We start from the raw sequence: 24,966 nt of genomic DNA, 5'->3' as shown, positions 1-24,966 counted from the left end.
AATGACTTGATTTTTGTAGAACTGGGTGGTTTGTTCTATTTGATTGTGATATTACACAATCCTATGGCTATTCCCCTCTAAATTTCAAGCAAGGCTTGGGAGACACTTTTGACCAATTTGTCCCTGGGTCATAGGAATGCTCATTCCCAGGAGGGGAGAGGATTTTTTATACAGGCCACTCGGTGTGCTAATACTCAATTTCTGTTACCAGTAGCCAAAAGCCTCTAGGCCACCTGTCTTACTAGTCTGTCAGCTCCAGGTAGTGATTCCATCCTATTCCTTCTTCCCATATCTAGAGTCACACTATTACAATCATGGATCTTACAAGCTATACATCAAGTCAATCATTTCAAGTCACCTGGTCATTATTATTTTTATTGGAGGTTCAGTCACACATTTGTTAATGCAGGAAACAATAATTTTGTAAAAAAAAAAAAAAAAAGCAAAGTACAGAAAACATCAGATCAGATCAGTCACTCAGTCGTGTCCGACTCTTTGCGACGCCATGAATCACAGCACACCAGGCCTCCCTGTCCATCACCAACTCCCGGAGTTCACTGAGACTCACATCCATTGAGTCAGTGATGCCATCCAGCCATCTCATCCTCTGTCGTCCCCTTCTCCTCTTGCCCCCAATCCCTCCCAGCATCAGAGTCCTCTCCAATGAGTCAACTCTTCACATGAGGTGGCCAAAGTACTGGAGTTTCAGCTTTAGCATCATTCCTTCCAAAGAAATCCCAGGGCTGATCTCCTTCAGAATGGACTGGCTGGATCTCCTTGCAGTCCAAGGGACTCTCAAGAGTCTTCTCCAACACCACAGTTCAAAAGCATCAATTCTTCAGCGCTCAGCTAGTTGGAAAGTGTTCTGCCTATGTTTTCCTCTATGAGTTTTATAGTGTCCAGTCTCACATTTAAGTCCTTGATCCATTTTGAGCTTAATTTTGTGTATGCAGTTTAAATATGATCTAATTTCATTTTTTACATTAGCTGTCCAGTTTTTCCAGCAGCATTTGTTGAAGAGACTGTCTTTCCAACAATGGGCAGTCTTGCCTCCTTTGTCATAGATTAATTGTCCATAGGGTTTCCCAGATGGTGCTAGTGGTAAAGAACCTGCCTGCCAATGCAGGAGATATAAGAGACCCAGTTCACTCATTGGGTCTATAGTTTCATGGGTTTATATCTGTTTTTGTTCTGTTCTATTGATCTATAATTTCTATTTTTGTGTGGGTATCATACTGTTTTGATGACTGTAGTTTTATAGTATACTCTGAAGTCAAGGAGCCTGATTCTCCCAGCTCCAATTTTCTTTCTCAAGATTGCTTTGGCTATCCAGGGTCTTTTGTGTCTCCATACAGATTTTGAGATTTTTTTGTTCCAGTTCTGTAAAAATTCCATTGGTAATTTGATAGGCATTGCATTGAATCTATAGGTTGCCTTGCCTGACATAAATCACAGCAATATCTTTTTTTGATCTGTCTCTATGAATAATGGAAATAAAAACAAAAATAAATAAATGGGACCTACTTAAACTCTAAAGCTTTTTCAGGCAAAGGAAACAATAAACAAAATGAAAAGACAACCCACAGAATGGGAGAAAATATTTGCAAAGGACATGACCAATAAGGGATTAGTCTCCAAAATTTACAAAAAGCTTGTGACATTTAGTAGCATCAAAACAAACAATCCACTCAAAAAGTGGGCAGGAAACATAAGACATTTCTCCAAGACATACAGATAACAATAGCTACATGAAAAGATGTTCAACATTGTTATTTATTAGGGAAATGCAAATCAAAACAATCTGATATCACCTCTCACCAGCCAGAATGACTACCATCAAAAAATCCACACAAACAATAGAGGCTGGAGAGGGTGTGGAGAGAAGGGAGCCCTCCTACACAGTTGGTGGGAATGTAAATTGATACATCCACTATGGAGAATAGTATATGAAAGTTGCTCAGCCATGTCTGACTCTTTGCATCCCCAAGGACTGTGGCCTGCCAGGCGCCTCTGTCCATGAGATTCTCTTCTCTATTTTATTTTTAATTTTATTTTATTTTTAAACTTTACATAATTGTATTAGTTTTGCCAAATATCAAAATTAATCTGCCACAGGTATACATGTGTTCCCCATCCTGAACCCTCCTCCCTCCTCCCTCTCCACACCATCCCTCTGGGTCGTCCCAGTGCTCTAGCCCCAAGCATCCAGTATCGTGCATCGAACCTGGACTGGCATCTCGTTTCATACATGATATTTTACATGTTTCAATGCCATTCTCGTAAATCTTCCCACCCTCTCCCTCTCCCACAGAGTCCATAAGACTGATCTATACATCAGTGTCTCTTTTGCTGTCTCGTACACAGGGTTATTGTTACCATCTTTCTAAATTCCATATATATGTGTTAGTATACTGTATTGGTGTTTTTCTTTCTGGCTTACTTCACTCTGTATAATAGGCTCCAGTTTCATCCACCTCATTAGAACTGATTCAAATGTATTCTTTTTAATGGCTGAGTAATACTCCATTGTGTATATGTACCACCGCTTTCTTATCCATTCATCTGCTGATAGACATCTAGGTTGCTTCCATGTCCTGGCTATTATAAACAGTGCTGCGATGAACATTGGGGTACACGTGTCTCTTTCCCTTCTGGTTTCCTCAGTGTGTATGCCCAGCAGTGGGATTGCTGGATCATAAGACAGTTCTATTTCCAGTTTTTTAAGGAATCTCCACACTGTTCTCCATAGTGGCTGTACTAGTTTGCATTCCCACCAACAGTGTAAGAGGGTTCCCTTTTCTCCACACCCTCTCCAGCATTTATTATTTGTAGACTTTTGGATCGCAGCCATTCTGACTGGTGTGAAATGGTACCTCATAGTGGTTTTGATTTGCATTTCTTTGATAATGAGTGATGTTGAGCATCTTTTCATGTGTTTGTTAGCCATCTGTATGTCTTCTTTGGAGAAATGTCTATTTAGTTCTTTGGCCCATTTTTTGATTGGGTCATTTATTTTTCTGGAGTTGAGCTGTAGGAGTTGCTTGTATATTTTTGAGATTAGTTGTTTGTCAGTTGCTTCATTTGCTATTATTTTCTCCCATTCTGAAGGCTGTCTTTTCACCTTGCTAATAGTTTCCTTTGATGTGCAGAAGCAATCAAAGAGGACACTAATAGATGGAGAAATATACCATGTTCATGGATTGGAAGAATCAATATAGTGAAAATGAGTATACTACCCAAAGCAATTTATAGATTCAATGCAATCCCTATCAAGCTACCAACAGTATTCTTCACAGAGCTAGAACAAATAATTTCACAATTTGTATGGAAATACAAAAAACCTCGAATAGCCAAAGCGATCTTGAGAAAGAAGAATGGAACTGGAGGAATCAACCTACCTGACTTCAGGCTCTACTACAAAGCCACAGTTATCAAGACAGTATGGTACTGGCACAAAGACAGAAATATAGATCAATGGAACAAGATAGAAAGCCCAGAGATAAATCCATGCACATATGGACACCTTATCTTTGACAAAGGAGGCAAGAATATACAATGGATTAAAGACAATCTCTTTCACAAGTGGTGCTGGGAAATCTGGTCAAGCACTTGTAAAAGAATGAAACTAGAACACTTTCTAACACCATACACAAAAATAAACTCAAAGTGGATTAAAGATCTCAACGTAAGACCAGAAACTATAAAACTCCTAGAGGAGAACATAGGCAAAACACTCTCTGACATACATCACAGCAGGATCCTCCATGAGATTCTCTAGGCAAGAATTCTGGAGTGGGTAGCCATTCCCTTTTCCAGAGGATCTTCTCAACCCAGGGATCGAACCCAGGTCTCCTGCATTTCAGGTGGATTCTTTACTGTTTGAACCATCAGGGAAACCCAGAGAACAGTATGGAGGGTCCTTAAAAAACTAAAAATAGAACTACCATATGACCCTCCAATCACACTCATGGGCATATATCTGGAGAAAAACATTATCTGGAAAAATACATGCACCCCAATGTTCATTGCAGCGCTGTTTGCAATAGCCAAGACATGGAAGCAGCCTAAATGTTCATCAGTGGAGGAAAGGATAAAGAGGGGTCCATTCCCTAGCTACCTACCCCCACACTTCCAACCCCCACCCCCCAATACCACCAACTAAGACACCACCAGCATGTATAGACACGCTTTTGCAATGAGGCCCCTCCAGAGGCTCAGGGTGTGAACAGCTGCACAGAAGGCTGTGTGCTGTGGAGTCAGCACCTTAGGAAGTGGGAAGGGGAAGTGGGCAGAGAAGGAAGGAGTCTCAGGTCCTGATGGATCAGAAGAAGGAAAATGGGGAGAGGTGGTCAGGACAAAGGAGATGAGAAAGCCAAGGATGAATGCAAGAGGGGCAAAAAAAAAAAAAACAGAAAATGTAGAAAACATGAAAGAAACAAGGGAAAGAGGCAAAACAGGATGTGGGCAACAAAACAAGGAGACAGAGCAGAAGGAGGGAAGGAAGCATAAAGAGAGTGAGATGAATGGGGAAGGATGTGAGGAGGGAGAGAGGGAGCCAGGCAGAGTGAAGATACGGGATAGGACTGGACAGAATCGGGAGCACTGGAGACATCCTCAGTCCCTATGGAAACCTGGTGGGCCCAGTACCCCAGGTCAACCGTGTACATCAGCAGGTTGATGGCTGTCAGGATGGCCACAGCCAGTAGGCGATCCTACAGGCACATGTCGTAGGCAAGCTCATCACTGCAGCTCACAACACTGGACCGCTGGGACTGCCCCCCAAACTCCTCATTGAACTGGTAGAGAGGCCAGAGGATCGCAGTGCTGATGTAGAGGAGGATGGAGAACAAGGTGAGCACAAGCTGGAAAATGGGGTACGGGATGTGCAGTCTATATTCCCGTTCACTCACTTTCAACAGGAGGACCACAGCTCCCAGGATGAAGCAGATGGAGTACACGGCCACACACCACACCAGGGCCATGTGTTGCACAATAGGGTGCAGGTCCAGGGAGGGGCTACTGATGAAGGCAAAGATGACACCAGCCACAAAGGTCTCCAGCACCTTCAGCAGGCCTGGCACAGTGTGCACGTAGCAGATGATACCATCAAGGTCATACCAGTTCCACGTGAAGGCCACACCCAAGGCATAAATACAGATGCGACTCGGGAGAAGGCAGTGGTGGTGATGGCCTGGTCCCGGTAAGGACCATAAGGCAGGAACTGGACATATGCAACGGAGTAGACGATGGAGGCCAAGAGGCAGACGAGGGTAGCGTAGCAGGCATGGCTAACGGGGAAGTTGTACCGGTAGAAAGGAAACCAGGACGGGAGATCACAGAACTCAACAGTGGAGAAGATGAGGGTCACAGCGAAATAGATGCACCAGATGGACATGGACCAGTCACCTATGACTCCTCTCCAAATGCCCATGTCGGCCAGCAGGGAGAAGGCCATGCAGGTGGAGCAGAGCTGCGGCAGATGGAGGAGGCAGTACACCTTGCCCGATTCATCCTTTTCTGGGGATGTCGCCCTGGTGGGCATGGTGTTGTGAAATCTGGCAGGTCACAGTCACCAGTGTGGCAGTTGTCTTCATTGATGACCCATCATTGAAAGATCCAACTCTGGAGGAGGATTAAGTCAGACGCCTAGAGAAGGCGCAGGGCCTGTGATGGCTGAGGTTCAGGATCTGTGGAGTTGGAACCAATGGCTCAGACACGTGGGTAACAGCACAGCCACTCCAGAATGGTTCTCCCCATCCATCAGCCTTGGCCTTGTCAGGAGACTTGTCTTATCCCAAACCTCACAGCTGGGTCGGGTCTGGGCACAATCCATCAACATTTTGGACCTCTCTGAACTGTGTGGCATTATCTACAGAAACACAGGGTAGGATGGTCCTTATCTACAAAGCCATCCCTTGAAGTCTCTCAACATTGAAAACAAATTTTTAAAAAATTATTTGGTAGTAAAATTATACCTGAACAGATATTAGAGAATTTATCATCTGCATTTATTTCCCCTAGTGTGAATGTTCAAAGGCTTCAGTTTCAGAAACACTCATGTGTATGATTACAAGGTGCTCTCAGACCCCAGTGGGGTGTGATGTCATGTAGAGTAGATACACCATGTCATTTGTTTGGAGCTGAAAAATCTTGAATTCTGGAGCTTATCTAATCCCAAGGATTTAAAAAAAAAAAAAATGGACTGTAGATTGCACTGCTAACCCCATTTATTGATGAGAAAACTAAGACTTGGGGACTTAAATGTCTTCCCTAAGGTCGAAACCCTAAGAAAAGAGAACCCCAGATAAAAATCCCAAAGCTGTGGGTGTGAGCACTTTGCTCTACAGCCCAGCATGTCAGCAGGCCGGCAGGTGGGAGCCCAGGACCAAATCGTGGCGCTCTGGGACCCAGGACACACCTTCAGGATCATGGCCTTCTTCCACAGCAACCTAAAGACACACGTCCCAGCCCCTCCTCCCAGCAGCATCACTAGAAGGAGCTGCCATCTGAGGGGACACAGCCCCACCCAGAGGAGGGCAACTCCAGGGGTGAACAGGGAGGAGCCACGGGGTGATAGCAAGGCCATGGGGACAAGATGACACAGAAAGTAGGAACTATTTGAATCCCTGCTCTCAGTTTTGCCTTCACATGTGACTTTTCCCCACTGGGGCAGGGAAACCCCAACCCAGCATGATTCAAGGTGGAGCCTCATGGAGGAACCACAGAATAAATTAACATAATGTTGCGCTCTTAAGTTCCAAAGCTGCCAGCCAGGTGTGAGTCTGGAAAGATCTAGAAGTACTCTTACCTGAGCAGGGATTTTCCTGGCTGGGAGACGGGTGAGCAGCTTCCAAGCTGAGAAGAAGAGATTGGAAATGAAAAAAGATGCTGTGTCTGATGCTGATGGGGAGGCTTTGGATCCATTTAATGGCACAGAGGGAGGCACTGGAGAAGGAGAGGCATGGGGTTTCTAGCTGTGTGACCCTGGATAAGGCCTGTGCCCTCTCTGGGCCTCAGTTCCCCCACCTGGAAAGCAGGAGGTTTGTCTGAGCCTCCCCAGCAGACCCTCCTCCACTCTAGTCTGTGAGCCTGGACATGGTGCCTCCATCAGAGCACAGCCTGGATGTGGCTGAGCCCTGCCTGCCCAGCAGCCAGGTGTGTGGACTGGAAGACGGTGAGCCAGGAAGGTCAAGGTCAGGACAAAAGAAGGAAGGAGGAGGTGAGATGGAAACTCAGAGTTACAGGGAGGCTGTGGGGTGTGAAGGAAACTGGTAAGTTACCTTACAGAGTCTCAGTTTTCTCATGTGTGCAATGGGCTTAATACCTACTATATGTCAATTTAATGAATGAAGCTGTATGAATGGCTTATAGAGGACCTGGCACCTGAACACACTGGAACCATAGCTGGCATGCCAGCTACCTGTTCCCCTTCCCCTACCCACCAAAGGGAACCCATATGGCCCCAGCCCCACTCTGGGCATAAGCACATGCAAGCTTGATTTGTTCCAGATCATGGCTTGCAAACCTGTGTGTCCTGGAAGTGGCCCAGGGATTTGTTTGGTTTTCCTTCACAGTGTTTTCAGGAAAAGATAGTGTAGAAGCAGTTTTATTTCTTCCTGAAATGTTTGGTAGATGCACGGTTTTTTCATTGCATATGAAAATCCAGTTTTCCAGATCCTTTACAAGTCTCATAAAATTAGCTGCTATGCCCTTTATACTGACTTTCACTCTCATCTTTGCTTAGTATTTTCTATATTTTCTTCTTCTCATGTATAATTGACACAAAGCAGAACTACTTTAAAAGAACTAAATTAAAAGATGTTTTATTTTCTTGGGCTCCAAAATCACTGCTGATGGTAACTGCAGCCATGAAATTAAAAGACGTTTGCTCCTTGGAAGAAAAGCTATGACAAATCTAGACAGTGTATTAAAAAGCAGAGACATTATTTTGCCAACAAAGGTCCATATAGTCAGAGCTGTGGCTTTTCCATGGAAGGACTGATGCTGAAGTACTGAAACTCCAGTACTTTGGCCACCTGATGTGAAGAACTGATTCATCGGAAAAGACCCTGATGATGGGAAAGATTGAAGGCAGGAGGAGAAGGGGATGACAGATGATGAGATGGTTGGATGGCATCACTGACTCGATGGACATGATTTGAGCAAGCTCTGGGAGTTGGTGATGGGCAGGGAAGCCTGGCGTGCTGCAGTCCATGGGGTCGCAAAGAGTCGGACACGACTGAGCGACTGAACTGATGGTTTTTCCCGTAGTCAGGTAGGGATGTGAAAGTTGGACCGTAATGCAGGCTGAATGCTGAAGAATTGATGCTTTTGAACTGTGGTGTTGGAGAAGACTCTTGAGAGTTCCTTGGACTGCAAGGAGATTAAACCAGTCAATCCTAAAGGAAATCAATTCTGAATATTCATTGGAAGGACTGATGCTGAAGCTGAAGCTCCAATACTTTGGCCACCTGATGCAAAGAGTTGTCTCATTAGAAAAGACCCTGATGCTGGGAAAGATGGAAGGCAGGAGGAGAAGGGGAAGACTCACCAACTCAATGGATAGGAGTTTGAGAAAGCTCCAGGAGATAGTGAAGGACAGGGAAGCCTGGCATGCTGCAGTCCATGGGGTCACAAAGAGTTGGACACGACTGAGCGATGGAACAACAACAAATGATGACCTCACATGTCCCAGTTTTCCCTCTTGGACATGGCCAGGCTGCCTGCCTGCTCACAGGAGCGTCCATGTCTCCATCCAGGGAGCATCCATGTCCTCAACGTCATTAGAGCCTTCAACACCTTTCACATGCTCTGACGTCATATGTAGACATGTGTGTACAGACATGCACACATATTTGTAGAGCATATCTGTATCTTTTTTCTTCCCTGTTTTTTAAACATGAGACCATGTCATGCACACAGCATCTTGCTTTTCTACCAACCCCAAAAGGTGCAGCTGGTCCTGTCCAGGGGCCTTAGTCCTCTCCATCCCCTTTACTTATTTCTTTCCCTCCTGGCTCCTGTGCATATTTGGACTGACCCCCCTTCTCTAGATCAGTGGATCCTCCCCTGTGAGTCTCAGACACTGGGGGACACAGGACATGGCAAGGGGTCCTGGGTTCGATGTGATCATCCTGCTCTAGAGTAGGAGGTAGGCAAGAATTTCTGGAAATTTTTTAAAAAATATGACAAAAATTGTGTTATTCATCTCTAGTATCTAGAAAATAGACAGAAATTCTACAACTTAATAATAGACAACACAATTTAAAATCGAACAAACTTCTTAAGATGTTTTACTTTGTCTTACTAATTTACAGAAGAGTCCAAAATGCAGTACTTGGGCGCAATCTCAAAAACAACAGAATGATCTTGGTTTATTTCTGAGGCAAGCCATTCAACATCACAGTAATCCAAGACTATGTCCCAGGGCTTGATACTGAAGAAATTGAAGTTGACCAGTTCCGTGAAGACATACAACACCTTCTAGAACTAACACCAAAAGAAGATGCTCTTTTCATCATAGGGGATTGGAATGTAAAACTAGGAAGTCAAGAGACACCCAGGACAAGAGGCCAAGGCATTTTGGCCCTGGAGTACAAAATGAAGCAGGGCAAAGGCTAACAGTTTTGTCAAGAAAACACACTGGTCATAGCAAACACCATTTTCCAACAACACAAGAGATGACTCTACATATGGACATCATCAAATGGTCAATACTGAAATCAGATCGATTATGTTCTTTGCAGCTAAAGACAGAGAAGCTCTATGCAAATAAGACCTGGAGCTGACTGGGGCTCAAATCATCAGCTCCTTATTGGAAAATTCAGGCTTAGATTGAAGAAAAGTAGGGAAAACCATGAGGCCATTCAGGTATGAACTAAATAAAATCCCTTATGATTATACAGTGGAGGTGATGAATGGATTCAAAGGATTAGACCTGATAGAGCGAGTGCCTGAAGAACTATGGATGGAAGTTCGTAACACTGTACAGGAGGCAGTGACCAAAATCATCCCAAAGGAAAAGAAATGCAAGAAGGCAAAGTGGTTGTCTGAGGAAACTTTACAAATAGCTGAGGAAAGAAGAGAAGCAAAGGGCAAAGGAGAAAGGAAAAGATACACCAAACTGAATGCAGAGTTCCAGGGAATAACAAGGAGAAATAAAAAGGTCTTCTTAAAGCACAATGCGAAGAAACAGAGGAAAACAACGGAATGCAAAGGCTAGAGATTTCTTTTAAGAAAATTGGAGAGATCAAGGGAGCATTTCATGCAAGGATGGGCACAATAAAGGACATAAATGGTAAGACCTAACATAAGCCAAAGAGATTAAGAAGAGGTGGCAAGAATACACAGAAGAACTATACGAAGAAAGGTCTTAATGACACAGATAGACACGATGGTGCGGTCACTCACCTAGAGCTGGACATGCTGGATCATGAAGTCAAGTGGGCCTTAAGAAGCATTACTATGAACAAAGTTAGTGACGAGATCAGGCTGGGTTATAAGGTAGAGAGCTGAACTGAAATCCTAAAGTGGTCTCTCCACTCTGATGCTCTGATGCTATGGTTTGAGAAGGAGACAATCTGGGGAAATTAAATGCTGAGAGAGGCTACAAGGTTTTTCTGAATGAGCTTCTCCTGATGCCAAGGGAAGTCACTATTCCAGATGGAAAACACAGAGAGATTCTCAGATTCACACTCCCTCACTTACTTGGTTTGGTTCGGCAATATTAGGAGACTCTACTTCTTCAGAAGGTATGAGAGAGCCCCTTGGAAACTCTTAACCTTTCTGACACAAAAGTCTCTTTGAGAATATGACTATCCCAGAAATATGCATGCACATACCCTGGAAATGTTGCACTCACTATCAGGGCTCTATAGACCTCCTAACCTATCCCAGGACATCAGTGGATCCACAAAGCTCAGGGCAGAAAGTGGCCTTGGAGGAGTAAGTCAGGTGATTCCTACACCACCTTTCCCTCACGTGTGGGTGAGCAGAGTCCCAGCCTCATATGCAGGGCTCCCCTTGTGGATCTCCCAAATGCCAGTGGTCCCCAGATAAACAAGAGAGTCCTCTGGAGCATCGGTCCCTAAACTTTTTGGCACCAGTGACCTGTTATGTGGAAGACGATTTTTCCACATACAGGAGAGAAGGCGGTGGTTTTGGGATGATTGAAGCACATTGCATTTATTGTGCACTTTATTTCTATAATTATTGCACTGTGATACATAATGAAATAATTATACAACTCACTATAATGCAGAAGCAGTGGGAGCCCTGAGCTTGTTTTCTTACAAATAGACAGTGCCACTGGGAGTGACGGAAGACAATGACAGCCACTCTCCAGTGTTAGCATCACTACCTCAGCTCCACTTCAGATAATCAGGCATTAGATTCTCATAAAGAGCACACAGTCTGGATCCTGTCAGATGCAGGGGGTCTGAGCAATGTTTATGGGAGAGAAAGATAGAGAGACGTGGTGGGGAGGGGGATGCGGTGCAGAATCTGGCAGGGACAGGCATTCACAGCCTTGGGCACCACATTGAGTATTTCGGACTCAATGGGAAAGTATTGATGAGATGTAACCAGGGGACTAACATTTACTCACAGAGAAGCCTCTGGGATTGCCCCCCAGATAGGAAAGATGCAGTATGCAACGAGGGGCATTCCAAGAAGAGAGGGAGGGATCTTGAGCTCAAAGTCATTGGATGAGTAGGCCCCTCAGAGCCCCAGGCGGGGGCAAGTGTGTGCTGGTGGCTGGGAGCTCATTTGGATGGAAGGGCCCAGGGAGTTATAGCCACATGTAGGCCCTTCCAGTTCAGTGGATGTTTATGAATCATCTGCTCTGGATCAGAGGCTGAGGATCCAGGTAAACAAGGTCTGATTCATCCTTGAGAAACTCTTGGTTGAAATGGAGGAGGCCCATGACCTGACCATTAGCACATCTGTCGGGAGTGTCCACAGAGGGGAGGCCAGGCGTCCTGAGCAGGGATGGAGGGCGGGGGCAGACAGGACACCAGATCTGAGTGGAGGATGCGGGTGTGTCTTAGTGAAGAAGGCAGGAGAGCGGGGCCTGGGGAGACGAGAGTCCAAGCCCCAGTCTGAGGAGTTGGGGAGCTTGTCTTGGAAGCCAGAATGTGCAGGAGGCAGGGGATGGACCTGAGTTTGTGTATCTCCCAAATACCAGAGGTCCCTATGCAGGGCTTGTGGCACCAGGGACCCAGGACAAAGTATCAGCTCCTGGATTCACTCAAGAGCCCTGTTCTCAACATGCTGAGCAAGGAGCACTCTAGAAACATCTGTGTCCAGGTTCCCCGGGCCCTGGGCTCCTGTAAGAACTGCTCCAGCCCCTCTGGGTCTGAGCCAAGTCTGCAGTGCCCCGCCCCCACCCAGCAGACTGGAGCCCCTGGAGGACACACCTGGCCTTAGGACCTGGATTCCTTGCCTGGGCCTGCCTGGGCCCCAGGCTCATGGGTGAAGCCTGGCCTGCTCCAGACACCTGCCGAGTCCAAAGTCTCAGGGGCCTGGGAGACTCACCCCTGACCCACTTCAGCCCTGGACTCAGGAAGTGAGCAGGGAAGGCCCGGGTCACATGGTGCCTGGATTCAGCCCCCTGTCCCCTCTCAGTCCGTGTCTACAGGACAACTCGGTGGAAGATGCCAGAGCAGCCATGGAGCTCTACCGCATCTCCAGGAGAATTCGATAGCAGCGAGGGCTGCCTGCCTGGTGGAGTGCAGTACCTCCCCAAGGACTTGAAGCCTTTGTCTTTTCAGGACAGCAACTCTCTTGCTTTTGAAAAGTGCATTTTTAGCATTAAAATGGCTCCATATGCTCTCAACTTCCCTTGTAGCTCAGTTGGTAAAGAATTTGCCTGCAATGCAGGAGACCTGGGTTTGATTCCTGGGTCAGGAAGACCCTCTGGAGAAGGAAATGGCAACCCACTCCAGTATTCTTGCCCGGAGAATCCCATGGACAGAGGAGCCTGGCAGGCCCCAGGCCATGGGGTTGCAAGAGTAGAACACGACTTAGCAACTAAACCACCACCACATATGCTCTCTACTCCTCCAGATCCTCCTCTTGTCTTTTTATTTCTTCTCTCTGAGCTGGGTGTCAGTGGACACTGCCCAGCACTGAGAGAGCAATGAACAATTGAGCTGGATGGGGATGAGTGTCAATTTCCTTAACATCTTGAATCCTGTGGGTCCAGGAGTAGTCCTGGTGACTTAATTAATACCCCTGGCTCCCCCTCCCTTTTCCAGCTGTGTCTATGCCCAGGAGGGAGGCATTATTTCCTGGGGGCGACACCCAGCTCAGAGGTTGATTCGGCCCATCTTGATATTGGGGAGCTCTCAGGTACTTTCAGGCAAAGGTGCAGAAGGAGTGATGGGTGTCCCCAGGTGACCTTCAGCACCTCATTCCTCTCGTTTGTAAAATGGGGAAAAAAGGTGGTGGACTCTGGAGTCTGAGATAACCAGTTTGGAATCCTGCCATTTAGTAGCTGTGTAACCTAGGCTGAGTTACTCAACCTCTCTGTGTCTCAATTTCTCCATTTGTGAAGCAAGAGAATCTAACAACTCATAGGGTTCTTGTGAGATGATGATCCATACAGAGCCCACAGCACCATGCCTGTCATAGCTCGAGCAGCCACCAAGTGACAATAACCCATGACTATTCTGTAGACCACAGGCCAGTCTAGGAGAGCCACTGCTCTCTGCTACAAGGTCAAGAATCACTGAGGTGGAAGAGTAGGGGTGTGGCAGGCCCTGGTTAGTATTTTGACCTCCAGAGGTGATTCCGACGCATAAGACATTCAAATCCCATAAGGTGTCTTCTCAGCATCCCCTGGTACGTGAGCACAGCGTTCTCTCACTGCACCAGATTGGCATCACCTGGGGGCTGCTGGGCCCTGTCCAGAGTTTCTGATTCAGCAGGTCTTGGTGGGAGAACCTAGGAATCTGCATTCCCCAACATTTCCTGTTGATGCCTTGCTGCTGGTCCAGGGACCACACTTTGAGAAGCACTGCCCACATCAGGCCATTGAAATGTGCAGCCACGGATGAGCCATTGGCTTAAGGGCTGAACACCACCAGGGGGCTCTTCTCACTGGTCCAGCCTCACCCCGCCATCTACCTTGGCTGCCTATTCAAGCAGAGAGAGGACACAGCCCTGCAGGACGAGTCCTAAACAGCCCACTACAGGGCTGAAGTTAAGAACTCAAGGGATTGAAATCTAGTCCCATCTGACAGCAATGCCAGCGCTTCTCAGACAGTTTTACACTGATGGTGGTTCCCATTCCCACCACTGACACCCAGGAGCCAGGTGTGAGAGGGCGGGCAGATTGAATTCTCAGGGTTCTCTCCTGCCCTGTCTCCCAGGGTCAGGGTCCTGACCTCCTCAGTTATGATTTTTATGAACCTTGGAAACTGCTGGGTGGGGCTGCCTGTCTGGCTGTGAGTGGCCACCAGGTAGAGCCCTTGGACCATCGCTCTCTAAGACTGACTTGCATGTGGGATCAGCCTGAGAGTCATTCTGGCAGGAGATGTGAGGGACTGGGTCTTTCATATGAATAGGGGGAAGCTCCAGGACCCTCTAGATGCCCTCACTCACCCGTGAGCTGAAGCTCAGGGCAGCCAGAGCAGTGGTGAAGCCTGGCCTGGAAGGTGACCCCGGGCTCTCTGACTCCCAGCCCAAGTTTCTTCCAAAGGATCAGGCGTCCTTGAAAGGAGAGAAGCCAGGATTCCCATCCCCTGAGATTTGGGGCTGGGACTGAGGGAGAAGGGTGCAGACTCTGCCCTGCCAGTCAGTCTCAGCTCTACCCGCCATGGGGTCCTCAGCAGAGGCTGGAATTATTCTGCCTGACGGACCCCCACCCAGGACCCACCATCTGGAGGAAGAGCTCAGGCCGCAGGGGAGCTGGTAGGGCCTAGTGGTTCGGTCTAACTGCACCGGGACTCACTGGAGTCTATGGAACGAGGGGTGGATTTGCAATAAGAATCCTCTCTATGTGAGTTCGCATCTGTCCTCTAAGGGAAGGAAAGGCTGGAAGACAGCAACCAGGCTGAGGCTCTCCTGCTGTTTGGAAGCCACAGGAGCCTGGCCTGAGGTGCAGCCACAGGAAGGGCAGGACCTGGCTGGCAGAGGCTGGAGGCCAGGCCTGCTCAGTGGTTCCCGGGCTGGGAGGTCCTAGGCTCTAGCCCCGCTGACATTCTGATTCCTGATGTGTAGACAAGGGATAATAATAACCCTTCCAGGCTAGTGTGAGGGTCAAAGACAATGATGTGAGGGGCTGGGCACAGAGGGGTGCCTGGTGAAAGGTGGCCTTGAAGAAAGACTCACCTGTGATCCATCCATCCAAATAGGGCCACAATAATCTACCCATGACATGTCAGTCATGTTTCAATACAAAGTTATGACTTCCTACGAATGGGCGGGTACTTGTGCTGCCCTATTTGCTTTAAGATACAGAAAATGGTGTGTTTGTGTGCCTGTATTTGATCAAGTCTGGTTTACATTAGAACAAAGCTTAAACTGAGTTTGGGGTGGGTGGAGGAGAAAGCTGGGGTATCACGGTTCTATGGGAGGGGGGCAGAGAATAAAAGATGATGGAAGGATCTTGGACTGTGTTGGCCTCTGACAGGTTCAAGGAATAGAGTATTCCAGTAGTGCTTCCTTCTGCCCAAAGCAACAGAAAGAACAAGCTCTTTTTGTTGTAAGGGATTTGTTTAAAGAGTGGTCCTAGACTAGTAACAGAGTGTAACTGGGGGCAGGGGTCTGGGCTGGTGGGAGCTGGCCCCAGCTCAGCATGGACATGGACTGTTGAGGTCACCTGGCGGCCTGAGGGATGGCATGCTGCGGGCAGCAGTGGGCAGCCAGGAGCCTGAGGGGCAGACAGGCTGCCGCTGGGACCAGGGGAGTGATTTCCCTTGGCAGCCGTGCTAACAGCGTGTCATTGGCCTTAAGACTTGTTAGGGTCAATGTAAGGAGGGGAGGAGCCCTGAGGGACCCCACCCCATGAGCAGCCTGGTTGTCCAGATGAATTGCTTTGGAGAGCTTTGTGACCTGAGGAAGCTTACTCTCTCTGCAGACAAAACACTGGGGGGATTTACGGAAATACGCTGGTTGGAATGGAAGTGAGAGCATGGGCTTGAACTGACCTCCCCACCCCACCTCCCCACCCTTGGTTAGATGCAGACCCTGAAAAGATCAACTGTGATGAATCCTCACCCTCTGAGCCTGGCTCCAGAAAAGACCTCAGATTACAGCTCATAGGTTCTGTCGGCTGAGAAAGGGGCCCTGAGGACTTGTGCTGCAGCGGGGCTGCTGTGGACACAACAGTTACAAGAGGTCACACATGTCATGCTCACTGCATATCAAGCTCTGCTCTGATTCATTTGTTCCTCCCAGCAGCCCCTGAACTATATCCTCACTGTCCCCATTTTCACAGGCACAGAAAGGTCAACTGGCCAAGATCACACAGGTTTAAGCGGCAGAGCTGGGATTTGAACCCAGTCATGGGGGTTTAGGATCGTAAATTCTGCTTGGCATTCATTCACCTTGCAATTTATACCCAGAGGAAAAGAGTAACCAATATTTTTTTCATATTAACCATCTGATTTGGTGACTTGTTATATTTATTCATTTTATCTTCAGTTCAGTTCAGTTCAGTCGCTCAGTCATGTCTGACTCTTTGTGACCCCATGAATTGCAGCACGCCAGGCCTCCCTGTCCAACACCAACTCCCAGAGTTCACTCAAACTCACGTCCATCGAGTCAGTGATGCCATCCAGCCATCTCATCCTCCGTCGTCCCCTTCTCCTCCTGCCCCCAATACCTCCCAGGATCAGAGTCTTTTCCAATGAGTCAACTCTTCGCATGAGTTGGCCAAAGTACTGGAGTTTCAGCTTTAGCATCATTCTTTCCAAAGAACACCCAGGACCGATCTCCTTTAGAATGGACTGGTTGGATCTCCTTGCAGTCCAAAGGACTCACAAGAGTCTTCTCCAACACCACAGTTCAAAAGCATCAATTCTTCGGTGCTCAGCCTTCTTCACAGTCCAACTCTCACATCCATACATGACTACTGGAAAAACCATAGCCTTGACTAAACGGACCTTTGTTGGCAAAGTAATGTCTCTGCTTTTCAATATGCTGTCTAGGTTGGTCATAACTTTCCTTCCAAGGAGTAAGCGTCTTTTAATTTCACAGCTGCAATCACCACCTGCAGTGATTTTGGAGCCCCCAAAAATAGTCTGACACTGTTTCCACTGTTTCCCCATCTATTTCCCATGAAGTGATGGGACCAGATGCCATGATCTTCGTTTTCTGAATGTTGAGCTTTAAGCCAACTTTTTCACTCTCCTCTTTTTCAGGCAGATTATTATTGTCATCCCCATTTTATAGATGATGAAACTAAGGCTCAGAGAGTACATTATGTAATTTAAACAAAGTCACAGTTACTCCCTGACAGACCCTGGATTTGAATATAGGTCTGTCTCCCTGCAAAGCTCAGCAGGTAGTAGAACCTCAGGAAATGTGGAGCCCCTTCCCACTTTTCTCAGGTCCAGGAATCATCTCCTGGCTCTTGTGTGTCCTGCTCTGGCTGGACCCACCAGAGGTTCTGCAACAACCAGACCACTTTCTGTTGGAAAGCCAGCCAGAAAATGTCAGAGAAAGTGTGGAGACTCTAGGCACGGGCTAATGGAACATAACTATCCTCTTTCCACCCACCAACCTCTCTATGGGGAGGTGTTTCTCCTCCTTTGAGAGGAGACAGCCACACAGACAAGGGCCACATGCATTGGCAGCCAGTACTGCCACCCCCAACCAGGGTGGACAGCCAATGCCTGAGACTGCAGGAGAGAGGGGTCCTTCTTCTCTCCACTCACAGGAGAATTGAGAAACGCTGACTCTGTGATTTTTCCAAGAAGCTGGTCAGAGCCAGAGAATGGGAACATCTGTGCCACAGGCTCTGTTCTGGATGTGGCTCAGACCACAGTCTGAGGGAGTGTCAGCTGGAAAACCCTGCGTGGAGGAGGCCAGAGGAGCAAGGGTAGGGCAGCTGTCCCGGGAAACAGGGAGCCCAGGCCAGGCAAGGAGCAAGAGAAGGGCCTGAGGCTAGGGCACCAGAGGGCTTCTTCATCAACTGTTTCTGCTAAAGGGCTGGGGGAAGCCCTGGGAATCCAACAGGTGGGCTTCAGGGCCACAGCTCCCCCTCCCCAGACCTCTGGACCCAAGGCACCTCCCTCTGCTCTGCCTTTGGAGACAGGCCCATGCAGGCATCTCTCAGCTCCTCCCCCAGCCTGTCCATCAGGCTGCAGGGAACATGCAGACCGTTTGCCAACCATCCCTCTTCTGACCTTCCTTCTCCACTTGGTCTATTTTTCAAACTGAAATTTTCTTTTCTTAAAGATAATTTACTTACATGTTTCAAAATCAAAATGCTCTAAAAAGCCACATATTGAGAAACCTCCCGTCCACATGTGGCTCCGTGCCCTCTCCCCTCAGCTGCCCTCTCTCATCAGTGCCAGGTAGTGGCTGCTCCATTGTGCTCATGGGAGCCCTTCCCGTGCTCCATGATACAGAGCAAGTACATGCAGATTTATTTTCTATTTCTCCCACTCTCTTTACATTAAAGAAGGATATAATATGTTGTTCTGTATCTTACTATTTTTACTTAGGGTATATTGGACATTTTTCTTTATCATTATTTTGAGAGCATCCTCATTTTTCCCAGCTGTATAGTATTCCCTCTTCTGTCTACACCTTGGTTCATTAACCAGCATCTTCAACATGACCATGTGAGTTGTTTCCAATCTTTCCAATCTTATTTTCAAGTGAGATCTTGAGTCGGACCTTGATTTCCACCAGGCTGCTCTGGTTAGAGAAAGTGGTGAGTGAGGAAAACACCCTATTTTCAACCCCCATCAGCTCACCAGAAACTCAAATCAGGGACAAGACTCATCTGTCATATGGTGGCAGAACTAGAACTAGAAACCAGATTTCTTGGGTTCTGCTTTCCATATTCCTCATGGTTCATCCCTAAGGGGACAGACCACAATGGTGGGGCCACTGGACTGGAGGCAGGATGACATGTGACTGTGAACCCAGATGTGGACCCCAGATCTGCCCCTCTCTCTTACTCTGGGATTCCACTAAGCCATCAGGGAAGCCTGGGGAGGACTACGCATGCTTGCTTTTCTTGATGAAAAGTGAATCATTAGTCAATCTAAGAAAGCAATGGAGTTTTTTATTTGAGCTCAGCGGTAAAGAATCCACCTGCCAATGCAGGAGGTGCAGGTTCGATCCCGGAGTCAGGAAGATCCCCTAGAGAAGGAAATGGCAACCCACTCTAGTATTCTTGCCTGGAAAATCCCATGTACAGAGGAACTTGGCAGGCCACAGTTCATGGGGTCGAAAAAGTTGGATACGACTGAGCGAGTAAACAGCAACAAGGAGGAATATGACCCGAGCGACAATCTTTCCGGAAGCTATGAAACTGTTCTGAAGAGGTAAGGGAGGAGGCCAGTATGTATGTGAGTTCAGGGGTACACGCAACCAAACACATAGTTTTGGTGGAATGTTACTGCTCTTCATGAGGAATAGATCCCTTAGTTAACGGTTTGAGTGCTTTTCTAGGTATGAGAAGATGCAAGAAACTGGGATCATAAAAATTTCTCTTGAGAAACTCTTGCTATCTGAGGTCCAGCTTTGTAGATCACAGTGTCTCATCCTGATGTTCGACCTAAATTCCTTCCAGGGTGGATTGTAGGACAGTGACTATGGTGGCTAACTACTTGATTCTTGTAGAACTGAACAGTGGGTGACATTTTTTATTTCACAGTCCTCTCCCTTTTTATCTTAATTTTAACCAGGATTTAGGAAGCATTTTATGGCCATTTTGTCACAGGTCACTAGGAATGTCTATTCCTGGTCGTTCAAGTGCTATCACTCACCCAGTCCTGGTAACAGTAGCCTTAATCCTCTGGACCATCTGTCTTACAAGAGTGTCAACTCCAGGAAATGGTTCCTTCCTATCGCTTCTTCCCATATCTAGAATCACACTATTACAATCAAGGATCTTATAGACTATACATCAGGTCAATCATTTCAAGTCAACATTAATTTTTTACCAGAGGCTCAGTCACACATTTGGCAATGCAAGAAACAATAATCTTGTAAAATAGGCAGAATACAAATAATACAGCTGTGACATTAATAAGGTCATAAGTTGTGTTAATCTTCTAATGAGTTATATGACTGGGGCCAAAAGAAGGAAAATTCACCTGTAAGGCTGAGCAGAGAGGTTGGTTAACACATACTGCAGATTCACAGTGCACTCTAGAGGGGAGGGAGGAGATTCAAATGGACAGAGAACAATTTTATCCTGAAATTTTTCATCTTGCCTTAAATATGAATTTTTTTTAGTCCTTCTTAAGATTTCCCCACGATAGGGACCACCTCCTGGGAGCCTGCCCCATTCATCCCACCAGCCACTGGATGAAGATCACATGACTTCATCCCAGTACAGGAGTGAGGGGCAGCAGTGGGCGTCCTCCCCTCCCCTCCCCCACAGCTCCTCTTGCCTGGCCCCTCTGGCCCTAGTGAAGCTACTATGCTGGGCTTTGAGGCTTTGTGGCTGAGAACAGGAGAGGAAGAAGGTTTGGGGTGACTTCCTCACCACAGTTATACAAACGGCTGCTGGTGCCAATGCCAGCGTGCACATGGACACGCATGCTCATACCCAGGCAACATTCTGTGCATGCACACAGGCACACAACTTTTAAAAAAAAAATGTTTTTGCCTGCGCTGAATGGCAGGTGGAACCTTAGTTCCCAGACCAAGTATAGAACCCACTCCCCCTGCAGTGGAAGCCAGGAGTCTCAACCAGTGGACTACCAGGGGAGTCCCTGGCACAAACTATTAAAGAAAGACATCGGGGAGCTGGCAAGAGCCTTTTAAGACTTATCTGATGGGATATTTGGCACTGGGGTGGGGCCCAAACTCTAGTTTTCCAGGGATGGTCCACTCCCTAAGGTCTAGCTCAGGTGAGGGCGGGAAGACAGTGGGAGGGACCCCACCAGGGACCCCACCCAGGGTCGGATGGGTGAGAAGGGAAATCTGGTAGGCCTCTTCTGAGCTCTAGATAAATTTAGGTTAATTAGGATCTCTTGATTAGTGAGGAGGGGAGAATGTATTGTTTTGTTTTGTTTTGTTTTCCTTTATCTTAATATTGAGGTTAAAAAAGTACATTGTGATTGTGGAGAAGGGACGAGATTTTCTCTATGATTGACAGCAGGGGGCTGATGGGAACCAGAAGCACCTGGGAATAAGATATACATACTTATACATTCATATAGACCATCTTATTCATGAGTCTCAGAGAAGCAGGAAACAGCAGAGAAAGCCACTGATAGAATCATACTAAGCCATAGAATCATACTTCTGTGTGCAGCAGTCAGGGATGCAATTCTTTTCACTCTGGCAGAAGGAATTTCCACCCTTTGAAGTAACCCCGCTGGGAAAAAGAATGAAAAGAAACTTCCCCTTTAGTGAATAAGGATATTCACTAATTTTTGCCTTCCTGATCAGGGAAAAAAAACCCAGGCTAACATCACCTTTAAGGCTGCAGGGGCCACACTCTTCTCCCTGCAGAGGCAGGACCTGCAGTTTTGATCACTGGGGCAGGAGGGCCACATCACTGCCCCTCACCAACACTGCAGACAGGTGACTTCAAGACCCTGGGGTTCTCTGCCAGCTCCTACTTCGATGTCCAGAAAGTAATTGGGATGGAAGTCATCACAACTTCCTCTAAGAAGCCCTCTAGGCAGTGGGTGTTTAGTGAACCTGCAAAAATTCTGGAGTCAGTCTCAGGTGGGGCTGAGCACCGGATGGGGCCCAGGGACCCAAAGTCGCTGCTTCAAGACTCCCACCCACTGGGAATTATTGACCTCTTTTAACTTAAAAACAAGCCGACTCATTAGAAAAGACCCTGATGATGGGGAAGATTGAAGGCAGGAGGAGAAGAGGGTGACAGGGGATGAGATGGTTAGATGGCATCACTGACATGTCCATTAGGACATGCATTTGAGCAAGCTCCGGGAGATGGTGAAGGACAGGGAAGCATGGTGTGCTGCAGTCCATGGGGTCGCAAAGAGTCGGACACAATTGAGAGACTGAACAACAATAATACTCTACAACCACCTCCACTGGGAAAAACGGGGTCCAATTCCTAGCTACCCACACTCACCCGACTCCACATATCTGTACCAACTAAGACACAGCCAGGGTGACAGACAACCAGAGCCTCCAGAGGCCCAGGGTGTGAACAGCTGCACAGAGGGCTGTGTGCTGTGGAGTCAGCACCTTAGGAGGTGGGAGGGCAGAGGAGGAAGGAGTCTCAGGTCCTGATGGATCAGAAGAAGGAAGATGGAGAGAGGTGGTCAGGACACAGGAGATGAGAAAACCAAGGAAGAACAGAAAAGGGACAAAAAGCAGAAAATGTAGAAAAGATGGAACAACACAAGAAAGAGGCAAAACAGAATTATGAGCAAGGACACGAGACAGAAGGGAGACAGAGAAGAAGGAGGGAAGGGAACAGGAAAGAGCAAGATGAATGGGAAAGGATGTGCGAAGGGAGAGAGGGAGCCAGGAAGAGGACATCAGAGGACGACTGAGCTTGGTGAAGATGCCTCCACTGACAATAAGAGGGAACCGGGGGGCCTGGTGCAGAGCCTCAGAAGCTGATAAAAACAGCAGCGGGCCAAGTCCACCAGGTCCACCACGTAAACCAGCAGATTGACGGCAGTCAGGACGGCCACAGCCAGTCGCTGGTCCCAGGTGCACACGTAGGAGCTGAGCTTATCACGGCAGCTCACGTCGCTGGACCTCTGGGGCTGCCCGCCGAACTCCCTGTTGAACTGGTAGAGCGGCCAGAGGACCACAGCGGAGGCATAGAGGAGGGTGGAGAGCAGGGTCAGCCCCAAATGCACGAGGGGGACGGGGACGGGCAGCCTGTTGTCCCAGTTGTACCAGTTCAGCAGGAGGGTCACGGCTGACAGGAGGAAGCAGAGGGAATACACGGCCACGCACCACTCCAGGGCCGGCTGGTGCACATATAGATGGGGGCTGCTGATGAAGGCGAAGATGATGCAGGCCACGAAAATCTCCAGCCTGTGAAGCAGGCCTGGCAAGGTGAGCACAGAGCAGGAGAACTCTCCAGACCGGGCGCAGGTCCAGACCACTTCAGTGGCATAAGCCACAGATGCAAGGCTGGAAAAGGCAGTGACCGCAATGGCGTGGTCACCGAAGGGGCTGTGAGGCAGCAACTGGATACAGGCAGTGGCAAAGACGATGGAGCCTGAGAGACATAAGAAGGTGGCACAGGAGGCGCTGGTGATGAGAAAGCCATCCCAGGAGAGGTGGAGGCGAGGCTGAAGCCCACACAACTCGACTATGAGGATGATGAGGGTCACGATGAAGCAGAAGCACCAGACAAACATGGACCAGTTACCTGCAGCCACCTGCAAAGTGCTCACACCAGCCACCAGGGAGAAGGCCACACAGGTGGAGAGCAGCTGCAGCAGGCGGAGAAAGTAGCCCATGATGATGGTCAGAGAGCCCAGGCCTGAGGACGATCCTGTGGAGGTCCTGATGGTTGTGCAGGCCTAGGTCATCGATACGGCAGTGGTCTATGCTGACACCCACCAGAAAAAGATCCAGCTCTGGAGTCAAGACGCCTGGAAAAGGCTCAGGGCCCTGTGAGGGCTGAGGCTCAGGATCTGCGGAGTTGGAACCAATGGCTCAGACACTCGGGTGACAGCACAGCCGCTCCAGAATGTTTCTCCCCACCCATCAGCCTTGGCCTAGTCAGGAGACTTGTCTTATCCCAAACCTTATAGCCATGTTTGGTCTGGCCTCAAACCATGAATATTTTATCTCTCTGAGCTGTGTACTTTTATCTATGGAGACAGAAGTTACACTGGTCCTTATCTGCAATCCCAACCCTTCAAGGCTATGAAAATTGAAAAAAAGAATTTTGAAAAAACTCATTTGGTAACAAGTTTTGACCTGAACAAACATGAGACAATTTATGTTCAAAAGTTCAGTTGCAGAAACACTCCTGTATCTGATTACAAGGTGCTTTCAGACCCCAGTGAGGGTGATATCTCAGAGTAGATGCACCATGTCACCTACCTGGAGCTGAAAAATTCGGAATTCTGGAGCAAACCCAAAGGTTTCAGAAATGGGATATTGGATTGTACTGCTAACCACATTTTACAGATGAGAAAACTGAAGCTGGGTGGTTAAGTATTTCCCTGAGGTTGCCCCGTAGATAGGAGTGGGAAACCCAGATGAAAATGCCAAAGCTGTAGGTTTGAGCACTTTGCTCTACAGTTCAGCAGGTCAGCCAGAGTGGGAGGCCAGGACCAAAGCTCAGGGCTCTGAGACCCAGGACATACCTTCAGGGCCATGGCCTCCTTCCACAGCAACCTGGAGACACGTGTCCTGGCCTGTCCTCCCAGGAGCCATCACTGGAAGGAGCTGCCATCTGAGAGGACACATGTGGCTCCACCCGGAGGAGGGCAGCTTCAGAGATTAACAGGGAGGAGCCATGGGGTGAGAGCAAGGCCATGGGGACAAGATGACATGGAAAATAGGAACTGTTCTGAATCCCCTCCCCTGCATTTTGCCTTCCCATGTGACTCTTCCTCACTGGGGCAGGGAGACTCCAACCCAGCATTCCAAGGTGGAGTGTCCTGGAGGAACCACAGAATTCCAAAATTGTCATCCAGATGTGAGTCTGGAAATATTTAGAAGTAGTCCTACCTGAGTGAGGATTCTCCTGGCCTGGGAGACTGGTTAGCAGCTGCCAAGCTGGGAAGAAGGGATTGGAAATGAACAAGGAGGCTGTGTCTGAGGCTGACGTGGAGTCTTTTAGGGCATCCCAGGAAGGCAGTGGGGATGGACGGA

The 24,966-nt window shown here is 47.9% G+C and overlaps 1 protein-coding gene and 1 pseudogene across 1 annotated transcript; both read right to left on the bottom strand.

Moving 5' to 3' along the window:
* Window positions 1-4,158: 4,158 nt before the first annotated feature.
* LOC147349681 (myeloid-associated differentiation marker-like) lies at window positions 4,159-5,542 on the bottom strand (annotated as a pseudogene).
* Window positions 5,543-19,223: 13,681 nt separating this feature from the next.
* On the bottom strand, window positions 19,224-23,990 carry LOC147349680 (myeloid-associated differentiation marker-like). The gene is made up of 2 exons (XM_086365338.1): window positions 23,507-23,990; window positions 19,224-23,353 (listed from the first exon to the last, which is right to left on the bottom strand). The coding sequence occupies exons 1-2, from the start codon at window positions 23,595-23,597 to the stop codon at window positions 22,656-22,658; spliced, it is 789 nt and encodes a 262-aa protein (XP_086221464.1). The 5' UTR covers window positions 23,598-23,990; the 3' UTR covers window positions 19,224-22,655.
* Window positions 23,991-24,966: the final 976 nt, after the last annotated feature.

The sequence above is a fragment of the Bos grunniens genome, chromosome 21 (genome assembly GCF_055505025.1).
Source record: "Bos grunniens cultivar Pamir isolate PY7600 chromosome 21, Bosgru_T2T1.0, whole genome shotgun sequence".
Lineage (NCBI taxonomy): Eukaryota > Metazoa > Chordata > Mammalia > Artiodactyla > Bovidae > Bos > Bos grunniens.
This window is presented reverse-complemented; position numbering and strand designations above follow the sequence as displayed.

Coding starts and splice junctions, on each gene's coding strand:
- LOC147349680 (XM_086365338.1), bottom strand. CDS start 23,597: ATGGGCTACTTTCTCCGCCTGCTGCAGCTGCTCTCCACCTGTGTGGCC. Junction 23,354..23,506: donor CACTTTGCAGGTGGCTGCAG/GTAACTGGTCCA, acceptor TATGTCTCTCAG/GCTCCATCGTCTTTGCCACT.